Below are 18,634 nucleotides of genomic sequence, written 5' to 3'. Positions count from 1 at the left end.
CTCAAAGCAGGGGTTGCTGCCTCCACAACTGGAAAGTGGATCTGGTTGCGGGGGTGCCTGTGATCTGCCCCCACTGTGGAGTCAGGAATTCTGAGCAACAGGCATCAAGCGGACAGGTGGACCGTCGGACTGGAGAATCAGAAGACAAATACATTCACTAACAAAGACACTAAATAGCAGAAGTTCAAGCAAAGAGATCACCGACTATGCAGATAAGGTTTGTTTGTAGTGTCCCTAATAGCTCTCCATTGCATATGTAATCCCTATAATGTATTCTCCTTTAATAAAACAGAAACGAATTACTTGATGTACAAAGCCTGGATAGTTCTAGCCTTCACTTCATCTTAGATCTGATCTGACCCAGGCTCAGCCTCCCCACAGATACTTTTCCTAGCCTGGTCTGTTTTCCTGCCTACTTATCCCAATCCTCAATTCCTCCTCTGAACTCCTATGCACTGTGACACTCTGCAATCCAAGCACTCTCCTGTGATTTAATGTATGTGTAAATACAGCCTTTTTTTTTTTTTTTTTTTTTTGGTAGGCCACATTTTGCTCCTCAACTAGACTGCTCATTCCTTTAGGGCAAGAACAGTGCCTTATTCATCTTTCTGTCGCCAGCACCTAATACAGTGCCAGCATACAAGACATTTGATAAATACTTATTAAAATGAACAAATCTATTATTCAATCACTCCTAAATTTAGTCATAAATCCTATCCTCTCATTCTTTTTTTTTTTTTTTTTTTGAGACAGAGTCTCGTTCTGTCACCCAGGCTGGAGTGCAGTGGTTCAATGTCGGCTCACTGCAAGCTCCGCCTCCCGGGTTCACGCCATTCTCCTGCCTCAGCCTCCCGAGTAGCTGGGACTACAGGCGCCCGCCACCACGCCTGGCTAATTTTTTTGTATTTTTAGTAGAGACGGGGTTTCACCGTGTTAGCCAGGATGGTCTCGATCTCCTGACCTTGTGATCCGCCCACCTTGGCCTCCCAAAGTGCTGGGATTACAGGCGTGAGCCACCGCGCCCAGCCTATCCTGTCATTCTTTTCTACCCCAAATTTCAAAGGAGAGAGGCTGACAGTATCTTGACTCCGGAGGGCTTTATAAATTTGAGTGGTAGAGGAAGCATGAATGGCAGTCAGCAATAATAATTTTATTTAAGCATTTGCACAGGTTGTGCATTTCTCACGCATCTTGATGCTGAAGAATGTGATCCAAGACCGAGCTTCCCCATACTTGGTTTTCCATACCCAACATTTGACCAGTCTCTTTCTACTTTCTAGCTCAAGCCCCAGCCCATAACAGGATTCTGCCACAAAAGGAGCTCTTCTATAATGTTATTTAGCAATAATAGCTGCAGTCTTTTTTTTAACTGTCACTCCCATTCTCATCTGAATATCCTTCTTTCTCCTGGGTAATCTTCTCCAGAGTTGTTTATTCATTTTTCTGCAATATACTGATTACAAAACTTCCTTTCTGTTGGGGTTTCTGAGGAGTAGATAAACTCCGTTATGTAAGCAAAACTCTTCACAGGTCCCCCGACGCCGTGGCTATCAGTATATTTAAGGAGTAAACCTGTGAGGTGACAGGATTTGAACTACTGAATGCAAGATGGAAGCCATCAAGGAGAAAGTTATTAAGAAGATATCAACCAGAACAGAAAAGGTCACTGGATTCGGAGCAGGGGCATATTTGATGGAAAAGACATGCTGATGATGAGCACCATCTGAGGGTGGAAAGCTCTAATATGTTGAACATACTGTCTGGAAATGTGTATTCAAAAGAACACTCCAGGAAAAAACTCTGGTTACATATTCTGTCTAGAGGAAACAAGGGCTTTCAAAAGAAGAAACAAAAGAGGGAAAAAAACTCTCTCCATGAAATGACATGCTAAGTGCTGATCAACAGGAATAGGCAAAGTCAAGAGAATTGGACATGATTGAGGCAATTGCCTTCTGCCTTCCAGGGCAAGTAGATGATACATTATCCTGAGCTAGCAGGAGAAGCGAGTTTTCTGTATATGTTCAAGGAGTTCTACTTTCTGAAGAAGAAGCATTAAAAACACTCAGCAATATTCTAGAAGAATAGAAGAATTAAAAGAGGCGAGAGAAAAGAAGAATAGTATGACAAATCATTTACTAGATGTCCTCCATATGCTAAATGCTAGTCAGGTCAAAGAGGCATCTAATCCAATCCAGTTCCACTAGGAATTGACCCTCAGTGAATACATATTTAAGCAAAGTCACCAAGAATGGAATATAAAGTGGCACACTACTTTCATGCAGGTCACAGATGCCCTTATAAGTATCGCATGTTAAATTAACACATCAGTCAACTCTGCCACCCTATGTCGACACTTCTGTTTTTAATCTAATGGTTTAACTGGTAGCTGCTATAATTCTTCAGAAATTATTAAAATATTAAATCAATAAAAAAGTCAGAATTTGGGCTGATGTTCATTCTTTTGTGCTCAAAACTGGCTGCTACATTTTAAAATCGCTAAAATGCAGACGTCCATAACAAACACAGGTAAGTTAATATACCACTAGCTTCTGAAAATGTCAATAAAGGCATCAATTTTCTGATTATTGAAGGGCATTCATCATCATTTATAATAGCCACACATTAAAAACTCAGGTTGAAACCTGATTTTTATAACTCAAGAACAGTATACAACTAGGCATATTAAGGGAAGCAAACTTTATTTAGCTAAGCTAGGCTGTAGTTATTCAGAGGTGGAAGAAATTAATGGTGATACAAAGCAGAGATAACTTTATTTGGAAAATAATACTTCAAAATAAAGCTACTCAATTTCACTTTTGGTTATATATACAAGAGAAATAAAAAACATGTCCACACAAGAATCTGTGCATAGCAGCATTATTCATAATAGCCAAAAAGTGAAAATAACTCAGATGTCTATCAGATCACGAGTGGATTAATAAAATGTGGTAGATCGGTGCAGTAAAATATTTGGCAATAAAAAAGGAATACAGTACTGACACATGCTGCAATATGAATGAACCTTAGAAATGTGTTGAGTGAACCAGGCGCAGTGGCTCACACATGTAATCCCAGCACTTTGGGAGGCCAAGGCGGGCAGATCACTTGAGGTCAGGAGTTCAAGACCATCCTGGCCAACATGGTGAAACCCCATCTCTACTAAAAATACAAAAATTAGCCAGGCGTGGTGGCACATGCCTGTAATCCCAGCTATTCGAGAGGCTGAGGCAGGAGGATCACTTGAACCCAGGAGGTGGAGGTTGCAGTGAGTGGAGATCGTGCCATTGCACTCCAGCCTGGGCAACAGAGCGAGACTCCATCTCAAAAAGAAAAAAAAAGATGTTGGGTGAAAGATGCCAGACACAAAAGACCAAATGTTATGTAATTTTATTTATATGAAATTCCAGAATAGGCAATATCTACCTACAGAGACAAAAAATAAGTGAATTAGTGGTTACCTAGGATAGGGGGAAGAGAGAGAGAAATAGGAAATAGGGAGTGATCCCTCTAGGGTTCTTTTTAGAGTGACAAAAATGTTCTAAAATTACTTGTAGTCAAGGTTGTACAATTCTGTGAATATACTAGATTCCAATGATTGTATACTTTCAGTGGGTGAATGGTATAACATGTGAATTATACCTCAGTAAAGCTGTCAAATAAGGAAAACTGTTGTGTAAGCTGCTTCTGTTCACATTGTTTCTTGTTATTTATTTTTAGTTGGTAATGCTTTTAAAAGCTTCATTCATAATGAAGATGACTTTTCTTTTTAAGAAAATAATCATCCTTTTCACTCTTGCCCTTTTCCTGCTACCTGCGTAAAATGACAAGCCAAGGTTTCAAACTTAATGTGACTTCAAATAATGAAAATTAAGTGTGTCTTATTTAGAGAGCCAGAACGCAACAGAGAATCCTGCCAAGAACTAGTCCTAATTACAACCAGAAACCAGCAGAACAGAAATCGGAAGGAGGAGGGCTGTGGGAACTGAAGAGCTTTCTCATAACTGTGGTAGTTCTTTTGCATATACAGAAATGTTTAGAATGTCCTTTACACAGCTGCAAAGTATTAAGAACCCTGTAAATACGTACAAGGTAAGCTTCACCATACACACTCCTAACAGACATTTAGAGGCAGAACCCCATGGCCAGGGGATGGCTCTTTACAACAGTATGATGTGAGAGGTGGCTGAGGTGCCACATACCTTAGGATGCCACCGCCGAGGGTCTTTGTACAGTGCCTGCAATGTCCACCCCTAGAGTCAATCCTGTGCCTGCAAAATGTTCTTATTAAGATGAAAAGGTGTTGCTTCAGTGAGAAAGCACAGGAAAAGCCTCAGAAAACATTCGTATAGATCCCTTTCTCTGGTATGTCCGCTGTAGCCTGATCCTTTAACATGGAACCACCTGAGCACCACATTACGCAGGCTCTTAAGGGCAAGCAGCAAATATCAGCAGGTGCCCAAAGCAAGCATTCAAAACTCATGCAGCCCCACACTCTGGGGTCCTGTCTTGGAGACTCACCTTTGTTCTTTGTTCTTTCGAGTGGCCTTCTATCTCTCCCCTTCCCTACATCCTCCTCTTGTGTTTCTCTGCCACTTTTGGTTTTCCTTCTCCTTCACTCTGTCTTCCCCTTGTGCCTTCACCTGGGTTCACCACACAGGCCCCAAGCCTCTACCACGCCCACCTAGGCCAATGCTAAATGTTAGAACCCAAAGGAAAGAACTGAGGCTTGAAAGAATGAGGAGACACAGGATGGAGACTCTGGGAGCAGAATGAGGAAGAAAAATGTCAGGCACAGAGGCCCCTGCCTAGGCTGAGCCCCAGTGACGTAGAGGCAATGACAAAGCATGGTAAATCTTGGGCTGGTCCTGCTGAGAGGGACATTTCTAACGCACTTTACCCACTTAACAATTTTGCCCATTAAGGAAAAGTTAGAGTTAATGCCAAGTAATAACTTGGAACCAAGGATGTTAATGCTTCTAACACAATTAAACATATTTACTAATTAAAAAGGCAGTTCCTTCTTGTGAGATTTTTTAAGTGTACCCCCACTTTTCCATAAAGCTTGAGTATTCTGACTATTTATAAAACAGATACATTAACAGATTCTTCTTATTAGCTTTAGAGAAAGCTTTAATAAGATTTTAAAAAGATTTAATAAAAATGTGGGTTTTTGGTTTTTTTCTTCCTTTTTAGAGATGGGGTCTCACTTTGTTGCCCAAGCTGGTCTCAAACTCCTGGGCTCAAGGGATTCTCCTACTTCAGCCTCCTGAGTAGCTAGGATTACAGGCATGCACCACCTCATCCAGCTTTGAAAATATGGTTTTATTAACCAAAAGTGTTAAGCAGCTTCTGCTTAGAGTTGAGGTAAGATATGCAGGGTAGGGAAATGCCACGTAGCCTGCTGGGCAAGCTGAATTACAGACACGCGGGAGAAATCAACAAAACATAAACATGGTGTACAACAACATGGATGGGTGGCCTCAGGTCTCTTGGCTACACAGGCAAATGGGAATGAGGTGACCACATCTGAGAGACCTAAGTCGTTTTCCAAGTTTACTCACATTTGACTAAATACCTTGTCTTTTTTTTTCTTTGTATTAGTAATTCTTTTAATTGGGAGACCAAACACAGCATCTTGAAACCATCCACAACACTCTGCAACCTTCCTGTGAACTACTAGAGCACAGTGAGCAGAAGAGCAGGCAGAGAATGACAGAGAGAGAGGCCAGCACTAACACGGAAGGCTGGCAGCCAGGCAGCATGGCTGGATTTCACTCCAGGTGTAAGAACGTAGCCTGAGGTAGGCCAATGACATCAGAAAGTTTTTATTTGGAAAAGATCCCTCAGGATCTATGTGGAGAATGCTTCCTGGTGAGGCAAAAGGGAAAGCAGAGAGACCAGCGAGAAGGGCTGTCCTGTCCTACCCTAGTGAGATGATGCACGGGGTCCAGCAGTGGTAGTGGAAGTGAAGTGGATACAACAGAGTGTGGATTCAGCACACACTCCTGAGATAAAGCCAACAGGACATGCTAAAGACTGAAGATGAAGATGAGAACACAGAGTGAAGACTGTAAAGTGGGCGGTAAGGAAGGAGAGGAAGTGGAGAAATACTGCCAAAGAGGGAAAAAGGGACAGGAGGTAGCAACTGGAAGGGGATGTGGAATCAACTGAGGAGGTTTTGTTTTATTGGGTGGGGAGAGGTGCAGGTGTTTATGTTTTTAAGATAAAAGATACTACTGTATGTTGGTGGAAGCAATCCAGCAGAGGAAGAGATTGAAGAATCAGGAAGGGAGATGTCTGCATCAGTGGTGAGAAGGCATGAAATGCATTCAACTAACAAACATTTACTGAGCACCTATTATATGTTTTTTGTTCTTAAGAAGTTCATAGTGCAATGCAGGAGAAAATAGTATAAATTATTAAGCAGCAAGGTCAGCTCCAACCAAGTATATGCGAAGAATATACTATGATAGATAGAGTGTGGATATACTGTATGATAGATTAGAGCAGGGGGCATGTACTGACATCAAATAAATGACTAACTTATTTGAATTATTAATATATTTTGGGCATTTTCCAAGCAATTGCTCCCAATTCTACTTTTCACAAAATAAAAATTTGCTTTTATGCTTCTGAAAGATGTACAAAGATAAAATATCTAGTGATAAGACTGCACAAGCCCAACTGTTGTAATAAAAATTTTTAATTGACGTTAGAGATAATAGTTCAATTCCTAATAATTTTTTAAAGTTTCACTTACTATCTAAATTGTTTCCCCCAAGTGCTACTTGACTCAGTTCACAAATAACTCTATTCCACGATGTTCAGTGACTAGTGACAAAGGAGATTCAGAGAAAATAAGTACCGTGATTTTATGAGCTACACATTTGGAAGGACTATTCCAGGAGCAAGGGTGGGTTCACACTATCCTGCGCCTCTTGTCGAGATCACTCCTGTGTGAAGCCAAAACCTGACCCTCTGAGCATGCAGCCCTGGCCAACCAAGCAAACTAGTCAAGCACAATACAGCATGAATAAACAGTCATTTTATTTTGAAGACTTTTACGCAGTCTGAAAATGACTCACTTCAGTAGTCATCCATTTTTCAATGCTTCAAGAATACAAACTGAATGAGGGAAGATTTTGTGCTCTAAAATCACGATATTTTAAAAAACGATACAGTATTTCTACAACAAAAACACTTACCTCTAGAAATGCTAAGGTTTGAAATCACAAACCTTTGAATCCCAAAATAAATCAAATACTGCGTTACTGTTTCCCACTTAGACAATTTGACTTAAATTTCCCTCTTCCTACACCAACCTGCTGAGCTGCATCTCCATTCACCAAGTGGGGCATCATGGCTACCTCTCCGTTCAGCAATGGTGGCAGTTCCAGAGGGATTTGGTCGGTCATCATCATTGTGACGTACATTCATGGAGAACTTCCCTCAACTGGCTTCCTGCAAGAGAACCACCACTTTTTAAAAAGGACTCAGGACCACAAAAATCACCTGTAACAAAACAAGTCAGCAATCTAAGTGCTCCATCATGAAACCCAAGTTATTCTAATCTGAGAGCCCTGTATTATTATGTCAGGCCCCAAAGAGGGCTAGAACAAAGGCAAAGACATAGCCTGAACTAGGAGACAAAAGACCAGAAACTGTAAGTGGCCATGTGAACATAACTTTCCTGTATCTCAGATATATCCAGGGCAACTTGTGCAGTCAGGCTTAAAGGTAGATTCCATTGTTTCTATTCTGTTTATTCCATTTATTCTAATGAAATTCGTACACATTTTCAAAATAACACAAAGCCTACTTTCATCCCATAATGGTATCTGCCACGCTCTCACACAATTTTAAATGATCTCAGGAACAAATTGCCATATAGCTCACAGTTAAATTTATCATTCATAATAGAGTCCCCAAAATTTCAATTCAAGGACATTTGGTCAATGAACCCTTTAATACTTAATATTCAAATCAGACAAAATAATGGGGCAAAATTGTTAATAATTGCCTCAAATATGTCTCAGGTAGATATGACAGAAATAAAACATTTATTCTCATTCTTAAACACCTCCACTCTAAACGTTAAGCATACCTCTCCTCCCTCCATCCCACCCAAAAAAAAGCCCTTCCTTGGAAGTATCAAAAGATATATAAAAGCCACCCAAGAGATTATAAACTTTTTTACTTTAAATAGGCAAAATTTTACCTGTTTATTATATACCCATTTGGAGAAACTAATTATTTTAAGCACCAAAAAATGAAGTCTTATCCCAACTAGAAAAGCAAATTCTATAGTAACGGGTCTTATAATTCGGTGTTAATAGTACCATCATGCTGTTTTATGAGGCAATTACTCAATTCCTAAGCAAATAAAAGTACCAAGCCCAAAGCCTGATAGTTTATCCTCATGAAAGAAAACAGACTCTTTTACAATTAAAACTAAGATAATCCCTTTTGACGCTATCATGACTTAATTGTTTGAACTATGAACAGGTCAAATGATGGAGAAGAAATCTAATGTCTATTTCAATTTCATTCCTAATATACTTTATCTTACTAATAATGCATAAGAGAAAAATGGCTATTTTCTCAAATTGATGACATTACACAGGCCTATCTTTTTTTTTTTTTTTTTTTTAAATGGAGTCTCACTCTGTTGCCCAGGCTGGAGTGCAGTGGCATGATCTCAGCTCACTGCAACCTCCACCTCCCAGGTTCAAGCGATTCTCCTACCTCAGCCTCCTAAGTAGCTGGGATTACAGGCGCGCACCACTATGCCTGGCTAATTTTCATATTTTTAGTAGAGACAGGGTTTCGCCATGGTGGCCAGGCCGGTCTTGAACTCCTGACGTGACCTCAGGTGATCCACCTGCCTCGGCCTCCCAAAGTGCTAAGTATGATGTCTTATTTAATGTTTCTTCAAAATCGCAGGTTGGATTAACAGGGCGGTAATTTACATTAGGGGGTCTGAGTATAAGGATCTAAGGGTGGAGAAGCACTTTCACCTTTTCTTCTCTCCTCCTTGGGCACTCACTATTGAGGCTGTGGTGCAGACTGTGGCTCTGTGTCTTCTCTGCATCCCCTCTGCTACATTAACGAGTGCCAAAGCCCTCTCCTGCTTGGCATAGCCCTGATATCTCACAGATGAGCCTAAGGATAGAACCTCTTCTCTCTTATCCAACAAGGCAAGAGGAGTAAACCCATTTCAGGGCCTCACTCTAGGTCCTCTCAGCCCCCATAGGTCCTTCTATTAGGCCAGCATACAGTAAATAATGATACAGGTTTAGAGAGTTCAAATGGGAGGGAGATGAGGGTCCTTGGGACCTGCTTTGGGCTGAAGCTGTCTATACTCCATGTGGTCCAACCCATCTAACCAAAGTTTTGAACACTTTTATTTGCAGCTCAAGTCCAAATAATGGTGCTACTTTGTTCCTATTTCTCATTGTTTCTTGTGTGAGTCCTGTAGGGGAATGGGGAGGTTGGACTGAGTAAGAGAAGACAGTTGTGATCTGGTACAAAATTTAGGCATTCCTGGTCTCCTGTCTCTAGTACTGAAGAATGTCTGAACAAAAACAAAACAACTAACACCAACAATTCTAACCTTCTGGTACGCATTGTGTTAACTAACAGGACTGCTGTCAATGAGACGTAGCAATCCAACCCCGCTAAATAGCACTCTTAAGCACAGGTGTCAAGTCCTAAGCAGGGCATTAACTCCAGGTTCTGCAAGTGTGGGATAAGGTAGATGGATCCCCCAGACCCAGGCCCACAAAGGCCTTACAGAAGTAGGATAGAAGAGTATGGGGACTGACACAGATGTGCAAAACCATCTCTTTTCATAAGGGATTTTACCCCCCAAATAAACCAAAGAAGTCCAATGGCACAAGGAGATCATTATATTTGCTTTTGAAACTTCATAGACAACTTTAGGTGAGATGCCTGAATCTTTTTCTCTACTATATGATGGACTTTCCACCTCATACAGTGTTTAGTGGTTACTAGAAATGACTGGGAGGGGAGTGGAGGAAGGGGAGACAGGGAGGCTGTATGTACAAACACTCCTGATACAGTGGGAACATATGAACATCATACACTCCTAAGCTTCAACTCAACCACCCAACAGTCACACCATTAACAATGGAGAAAACAGAAGAATTAATAAAGTGAGTAAAGGCCACTGTGAACCCGGCAGTCTCACTTAGCCATAACTAACATTGCTGATCTTTTCCCTCAGCCACCAGCTTGCTAGAATCCAAGGCCTTCTTTGTAATCCCTAACAGTTTCACCAGAGATAAACCAGACTTCATCCTGACAAGAATATAAGGTAACAGATTCAGCTAGATGGGGCCTACATGCAGCCAACGATGTTTAAATCCCCATTTCTGTGCTCCATGCACACACAGAGAATACTTTTATTTGCCTAGAATGCAAGAGACATACAAAGAAATGAATTATTTCGAGGCAAGGAACTGCCCAACTACTTAAAAGCCAACTGCCTGCCAAGCTGTCCCTTAAAATGATCATAGAATAGAAATGACTTAGTCTGTGCTCCATAGAAAACAGACTAGAGAAAAGGCAAGAAGGAAAAGCATAAAAGCATGAAAACATAAAACTTAGGGTTCACAGTAGTATCTTTTTGGTTATTCCCCAGGCATGAAAAGGGAAACATACGGAGTGTTCCCAATAGAAAGTCGCAGATTCAGGTTGTGAATTGGGGAAACCACAATGCAAAACCATCAACAGTTAAAGCAGGTTAAGTCAGGCCAGGAGGCCTGGGAAAGGCTTGTCATGAACAGTCATCACTCTGTGGTCACAGCAACCCAAAAGTGAACCTCCTCAGTTTTAACCAGTAACTGAGACAAAACTACACGTGGACTTAACTCTCAACAGGGTGGCTCAACTCAGCTGTGAGACCTCAGGAATACCTACCTGATGAGAGCAGACAAGGCTTTTCAACGGAATTAAAAGAGGAAGCAATGGATGTGGAAGGCTTTCGTCCATACAGTTAACTTTAAGAACCAAAGCTTACTCTATTTGTTTGTAATGATTGTGAATGGAAATTACACATGTTCTTCATTAAAGAACAGGCTGGCCACAGCTTTTTTCTTAGGGATTTCAGGACAGTTTATAAGAATACTGTGTTCAGTCATAAGGTGATGGATGAGGATGTTACTGAAACATTTTGACCTTACATATATAGAGCTATTATCACCCCACCCCTACTTAAGTCTTTTTTTTTTTTTTTTTTTTTTGAGACAGAGTCTCACTCTGTTGCCCAGGATGGAGTGCAGTGGCGTGATCTCAGCTCACCACACACTCCGCCTCCTGGGTTCAAGCTATTCTCCTGCCTCAGCCTCCCGAGTAGTTGGGACTACAGGCACGTGCCACCACGCCCAACTATTTTTTGTATTTTTAGTAGAGACAGGGGTTTCACTATGTTGACCAAGCTGGTCTCGAACTCCTGACCTTGTGATCCGCCCGCCTTGGCCTCCCAATAAGTTCTTATGCTTAATTTTAATGTTTTTTTTCTTTCTCTTTTCTTCATTAACCACACTCCCTCCAGTCTCAGGGCCTTTTCCTAAATTTGCTGTCTTAAATTTTCTTTGGGCTGAGCAGCCAGATTGTCAGTTACATACACACACGGAGAGGAGGAGTCCCTGAGTACAGTTTCAGAAGCTCCCCATGCGCTCTGTGCAGTCTTCCTTTTCACCACCAGCTGATTATCAGCTGTGAAGGTAGCTGAGCAGGCCAGATGTGTGATCTCTGGATAACTGCACCGTAACTCATTTTCATCTTAGTCAAAAAGTCTCAGTAGAAACTACCCTGACTAAACACTCATCTTCTTGGTCTGGGTTCCTTCTTCCCTAGACAGATGTGTATCTGAGCTGGCCAAATCTATCACCGGACTCAGGCATTTTGGTCAAGGCTGTACCACATCCACACTGTCCCCCATTCATGACCACAGAGATGTGATCATGAATCCATTCTTGAAATCAACTACCCTTTACAAATGAAGAAACGTGCTGCAAAACTAATAAGGAAAAAAACAGAAAATAGATCATCTCTACTACAATGCATTTATTTGTCGAATCCTATGAACTTTTCTTTCCCCCACACAGAGCACCAGGGTTTCTCTCCTATTCTTTATTTTGTTCGTACCCATACTTCCATTTCAAAGAATTTGGTAACAACCACAGGCCCTCACAACCTCTCCCCCTAACCACACATAACACTAAAACCACAAGTGCTTCACGCCCAGCTAGTTCTATTCTTTTGATTGACAGGGAAAGGCTGCCACATGGGCACTTGTGATTAACTTCCCTCTCCCCTAAGAAAGCAAGCCACTGGTTACCTTCTAGCAAGACTCAGCATTTCCAACAACCCCTGAGCTCAAACGCAGGGTTTGGGGCAGGACACTCTGGAAACAGAATGAACAGATCCTCACTGTTAGTAAGACATTAATTCCACCCAAATATGTCCCCAAAGCTTTTAAAGAAAACTTTAGTTTAAAAGAATATTACAAAAGATCTTCAGTTTTTGCATTTCTCTAGGCAACTAGCTTATTCCTTTTTCTTCTTATTTTGCTTCCTCTTCTCCAAGTCTAAAAAGATTTTCCATGGTACTTTGGTCCCAGCCTATACTAAGAAACACACAGGCTAAATTCATGAAAAACAACGATTCGCAGAAGAGAACTGCAGCCCCACCTGCAAAGGGCCAAAGCAATTATATACTAGGAAGAATGTCTAACTTAAAACAAAGCCAAAGCCCTAATCACTGCTGGGAGAGTTTTTAAGTCTGTGAAACTGGCCTTCAAATTAATAACAAAATGTCCTGGTCCTCACTCTGAGGGCCAATGACCCAAATTTCCTTACATTAATTCAAGATGTGAGTTAGCAGTACAGTACACAAATTAATTTCAAATGACAAAGAGAAAAAGAAACATAACAGTACCAAAAGGAACAAAGTATATATAGCCATCAGAACCAAACCCGCCGGGCCAGCCTGGATGAGAGGAATTGATTCCCTGAGTTTCATTACAAGCCAGGCTGAGGCTCCCAGGGCCACTTCACCAGCACCCTAATAAGACCTCCCACTAACTTTGACTAACCTGGAGCAGTGTTTAAAAAGGTCAATGGAAAACTGAGCATGGTGGTGCACACCTGTAGTCCCAGCTACTCAGGAGGCTGAGGCAAGATGATGGCTTCAGCCCAGGGAGTTTGAGTCTAGCCTGGGCAACACAGCAAGACCCTGTCTCTTTTTTTATTTTTTAAAAAAAAAAAAAAGGTTGATGGAGTAACATAACAAGTAAGTAGAATGTATGTGTTCAGTTTCAACTTTTCACGTCCGTACTCCAATTCAAAACCCATCAAATACAAGGACCCATAAAGCAACTTGAAAATAATATCAGAATTCATACCACTATAGTTAACTGTGATTCCATGTACTCCATAAAGCTAGTGTCTTTTCCAACACAGATTAACCAATCACCTTCACACACTTTAAACATAACAACATGTGAACATTTTGCTTGCTACATGCTTGTTCTGTAGCCTGAAAAATATATTGTCACAGACACATTAGTAAAATCAGCTCAATTCACACTTCATGAAAATTTCCTTCTTTACTAAAAATACCCACTGACCTCTAATAGTGAGAATCTATAGTGGGTCAAGTTTCAGAAAATACAGCAGAGAAACATCCTGGCCATTTGTATAACAGTAATAAAATGCCTGTAATCCCAGCACTTTGGGAGGCCAAGGCAGACAGACTGCTTGAGCTCTGAAGTTCGAGGCCCGCGTGGGCAACATGGCGAAACCCCATCTTTTTTTTTTTTTTTTTTAAAAACAATAATAATGGGGAAAAAAAATTCCTGATTCAGGGGGGTGGGGAAAACCACATGAATACTCAAAATGCAATCTGACTTACTGAATCACAGAAAACACAGCTTTGCTGTATTGTGTTTGGAGAAAGACGGGTTTGGGATGCTACTAAGAAATTACTATACTCTACATACTCTTGTAAAACAATAAGATAGCTAATGTTTTATGAGTGATTACAAGACTAGTTTCTAAATGGCTTCCAATATAAAACCTAATAAAAATTTATTATGACACATATTTGTGCAGCTGATTTACACTGGTTTGTGCCTTGACTGTGGTTAAAAAAATAAACATCTAGGGAAGTTAAAATTTGATACGGAGTCATATACCACAGAAAAAAGAAGAGAAAAACTGCATTCATGAACCTCCCCCCATACACCCCGGGTGGCCTTTATGTATAAATGCCATCAGTCACAAGGACAGACAACTTCCTAAATGTGTACTTCCTAAGTTTTATTATTAGCAAAACTCAGAAAAGAGAGGGAAAGAGAGAGAGCAAAGCCAGGTAGTCAGTTGGGGCACACGTTCCTACAACTAATGGAATGTCAAAGTATCATTTACTATTTTATTTCCTCATTAGAAAAACCTCTTTCCTTTGTAATCAATGCTGGCTTTGAAAGGTTGACTGACGTTTCAAGACCTAGAAACTCTGAAAATAGTTGTCATTTCTAGCCTCTCAGCAAAACCACAAACTGCTTTCTGATAATAACTATAGAAACACCAACAGCATCAACAGAAGGAAAAAAAAATCTCATTAAAACAAAATAGAAACACAATGTGATCTTCTTTACCTCTGAAATTCTGGGAAAATCTGCTCATCCATCAACACACACCTGACTGTTTTGACCACTTCCCTGCTGCTGTGAGAATATGGCTTTTCTTTCTCTTCCCAGTAACACTACACCAATGCCTTGGCATTGGCTCTGCCCATGTGGAATTAGCATGTCGCCATTATGAACCTGATGTGGGACACTGCCATTGGACAGGAGAAACCTAGAGGTGGTTTTAGTGCTTTTCCTTAAGCTAATCGCTCCTGTACATTTCAGGCAAACATTCCCCTTTGCTTTTTAAAAAATCAAATTAAGTAGCACAGAAAAAGGATATGGAGAGGGGCTAAGAACTGTTACTAGAATTTTTCACATCCCCTCTGCTAAAAAAAAACTTTGAAAAAAAAAAAAAAACTATAGTGGACAGGCCCCAGCACTGAGTTCATATTGGAACTCATATTGGAAAATATGAGTTCCACTCATACTGGAAAATATGAGTTCTAATCTGGGATTTGTCAATAATTAGCTCTGAACTTCAGTAATTAATTTCCTCTTATAAAATGACAATATTATAGATTAGCCCTTAAGGTTCCTTTCTGATCTTAAGGGGGTATGTTTCCTCCCTTCAATACCAATTGCTTACCATGCATACCTAATGTTGATTAAACTAAAGCTTAAAAAAAGACACATAAAAAAAAACTTCTAAAAACCTGTTTCCTTCAATTAAGTACAGCTTGAGCCTTCTGCATAAAAGGAAGAATCTAAGTAAAATGTTGAGAAAAGAATGTATTGAGCACACCGTGCTGATAATCACTGTGTTTTTATGCCAATAAAATATAATTTTACAGCTGAGTTCTATACAGCTGTGCAAGAAAGACTCTTGCCATGGCTTGCCACTTGAAGGAAAAAAGGAGTGGTGATAATTGTTCATGCAGAAAAACCTCTTGAGACATGAGCAGTACCTGGAGGTATGTGCCCAGCTGGTTGGTTGAGGCACAAACAGTCTGGAATTTGCCTTCTTGTCTGATATGTGTTCATTAGTGAAGTAAAATCACAGTTGTCTGAAAAAGTTCTTAACCTTAAAAACATTCTTGCGTTTTACATCCAATTATAAGCATAAAAGATTTAGTTGGGAGCATTTAAATCCACAGAGAAATCCTGTGAAACTGAGTTTTTTAGATTAAAAACACCACCACTTCAGATTAAAATAAATACTAGGTTCAAGCAACAAGCCAAAAGGAACCATCCACTGTGCTCTTAAGTGCAAAAAGGGGATGGATGTCCCTATTGTATAGGCCCTGCCTTCAAGAATCCATAGATGCTTTTTAAACATTTTTGGATTGGCATAATTTTAAATCTGACAAAGCAGAGTCATGTCTGAACTCAAATCTAATGTACAGGAAAGCACTATTTTCTGGGGGAGAAAAATCCATATATATAAGGATTATGAGTAAAAATTAGATGTAATTTGAGGCTGCTTCCGTAAACCCCTATTAATATACAGAGGTTGCTTCCATACCAGCCCAACACACCCCAAATTTTACAGAAACATAAAAACTAAATGGAAAAAAATTACATCACTATATATACACAATCTCTTGACCTCAGATCCACATCCTCACATAAATAACAGCTCAGTTTTGCAAATATTAACTAAAAGGGAAAGGGGGCTTATCTACAAAAAAAGTTTACCAACCAAAGGTTCGTTTGCTTTGTTCGTTGTTTTTAAGTGGTATTTACATAAGCTTGCAGACGTAATTAACCATTTTTATTAGAACACTTAGATTCCAGGTACACTCATATCACAATACATCTCACACCCTGACATCCCAAGGATGACAGTCAAGTATCTACAAGGAAACATGCCAAAGCTATGAGCCCTTATTCTCACATATACCCAAGCTAACCTGGTCACAGCATCCAAACATGGGAATAACTGAAAATATGTATTTTCAGTGAAATTTGAAATGTTATGTGTTTCTGTAAGACAGTGAGAGAAAAGTCTACAGAACTGTAGTCAGACAGTGAAAAACATCACTTCTAAAGCCTCTTGAGGAAGTCTAATTCTAATCTGCACGGGGAGGTGGAAAGAGACAGGAAATCAGAACACATGCTCCTCCTCCCCACCGCCAGAAGCTCACGCTTTACCCAGCCCTTGCCCAGCCCTTGGGCATTATACCTGCCTGGCACCCCACAGCACTTTGACAGGTCCCACTGCTTTTCAGGACTGTGGTTCAAGGTTTTCCTATGTAAGCTCTCCGTGTCTTAGTTTCTTTAGGTATAATATGAATTATGTGGCTGCTTAAGTACATGACTTCCAGATAGCCCTTTAATAAGATCCAAAATGTATTTTATTGTTCTATTTGTAGAGATCTATTATGAATCAAATTCACATTTGTGCATCAATCTGGGTATCTAAGAGACATGCATAACCCCCTTGAATAGAAGAAAAAAAAGTGTTGCAAGCACCAAACAACTGATTGCTTTCTGGAAAGATGTGGAGGAAGAGCTTTGAAGCTGCTATTTCAGCCTGCTGGGGCAAAGGCACTGTTTGGGGCACCTGCACACTAATTCTTACCTAGCATCAAAACATCCTATGAAGTAGCTGGTATTGTCCATTTACAAATATAGCAACTAAGGCTAAAGAAATAATTTGCCGAAAGAGACTCAGAAAGTGATAATAAAAAGTCCATGCTCTTAGTGAGCTAATTGTAACATCTAAGAATCTGACAACAAAACCCAAGTAGAAGAGCTGGCTAAAATTTATATATAGGTTAGTGAGTTTTAAAGACTAGATAAAACAAGCACATGGTACAAAACAGAAAAGGTATCAAAAGATAACTTTCAAAGACAACCCACAAGAGTACACCTCCCTCCTAAGGAGTGCTTGGTTCCCCTCCACAAAGGCTACAATTGAGTTTTTGGTGCTTCCTTACCAAAATACAGACGTAATAATTTTTAGAGCACATTTTAAAGTAGCTTAAGGAAGATTAAGCAAATCCATTATACTACCATTTAGCCTAGATGGTTTAAAATTAGAGGGGGAAAAAAAACTAGCAGAAACCAAATTATAAATTGCTAAAGTTATGTCTTCCATGGTGATTTTAATGAAATGTGCCATGATTAAACACAAAAGCAAAATTATTTCCAAAGAAGGGCAGCAAGTTACTGATGAAGAGACTGCTAGAGTAATATCTTTGGTACAAAGCGTTTCAAGATTCTATTAATTTTAAGTAACTACTGTAAAATAAGTATAAAGCAGGTTGAAGGCTTCTCCCTTTAATAATAACAATATTCCAAAAGAAGGACTTAGCTGAAAGGTACCTTATAAAATAACATCAAACAAAAGAACTTGAAAAAAGGTAATCAACCATTGTGTTAACCAGATATTTACTGTGTACCCACTTTGTGGTGGCACTGTGCTAGAATTCTGGGTTCTAGAAATAAAGGCATAAGGTTAAATAGCATTACAATGAAATGTTATACTCAATTAACCAAAAACGAATCTGCGTTGGACACTTCTGACGAAATACCACACAAAGTCAACAGACCTCCATGCTCTACGAAACCTTTTATCTGAGATAAGCCCCAATGTCTAAATTTGGTTTCCCAGCTGTGGCCTCTTTTCTAGACTTTGAAATCTGACAGGTGTTACAGAAGGTGAATTTGTCTTCAAAACATACCCCATGCCTTAACCTTCATTTCTGATCAGCCAGGAGAATACTAAAATTTTTTCTTTCATCAGCTCATATAGAATTCAATCATGTTTATTTTACACACTCAGTTTTGTTTAATTGAACAGATGTTGTAAAACATTCCTTATAAGGAAAAGAATCTGTACCATTAAACATCACTGACAGTTCCTATTTATACTTAAATATATATTTCAAAGATTTCTGACATAAGCAATTATAGATATTGGTTCAAATATTTTTTTCAAAAAATTATCTGATTCTCACTCCTGCATGGTTGGGG

The 18,634-nt window shown here is 39.8% G+C and overlaps 1 protein-coding gene across 6 annotated transcripts in view; it reads right to left on the bottom strand.

Moving 5' to 3' along the window:
• Positions 1–18,634, bottom strand: part of FNDC3B (fibronectin type III domain containing 3B) — a 361,400-nt gene that overhangs the window by 281,631 nt on the left and 61,135 nt on the right. For all 6 annotated transcript variants that reach the window (NM_001132462.2, XM_054550321.2, XM_009239511.4 and 3 more), the window contains 1 exon segment: positions 7,323–7,461. In NM_001132462.2, the coding sequence (NP_001125934.2) occupies positions 7,323–7,433 (111 nt within the window). In that variant the 5' untranslated portion in view covers positions 7,434–7,461.

The sequence above is a fragment of the Pongo abelii genome, chromosome 2 (genome assembly GCF_028885655.2).
Source record: "Pongo abelii isolate AG06213 chromosome 2, NHGRI_mPonAbe1-v2.0_pri, whole genome shotgun sequence".
Classification (NCBI taxonomy): Eukaryota; Metazoa; Chordata; class Mammalia; order Primates; family Hominidae; genus Pongo; species Pongo abelii.
The sequence above is the reverse complement of the archived record's forward strand: the minus strand, read 5'-3'. Positions and strand labels throughout refer to the sequence as shown.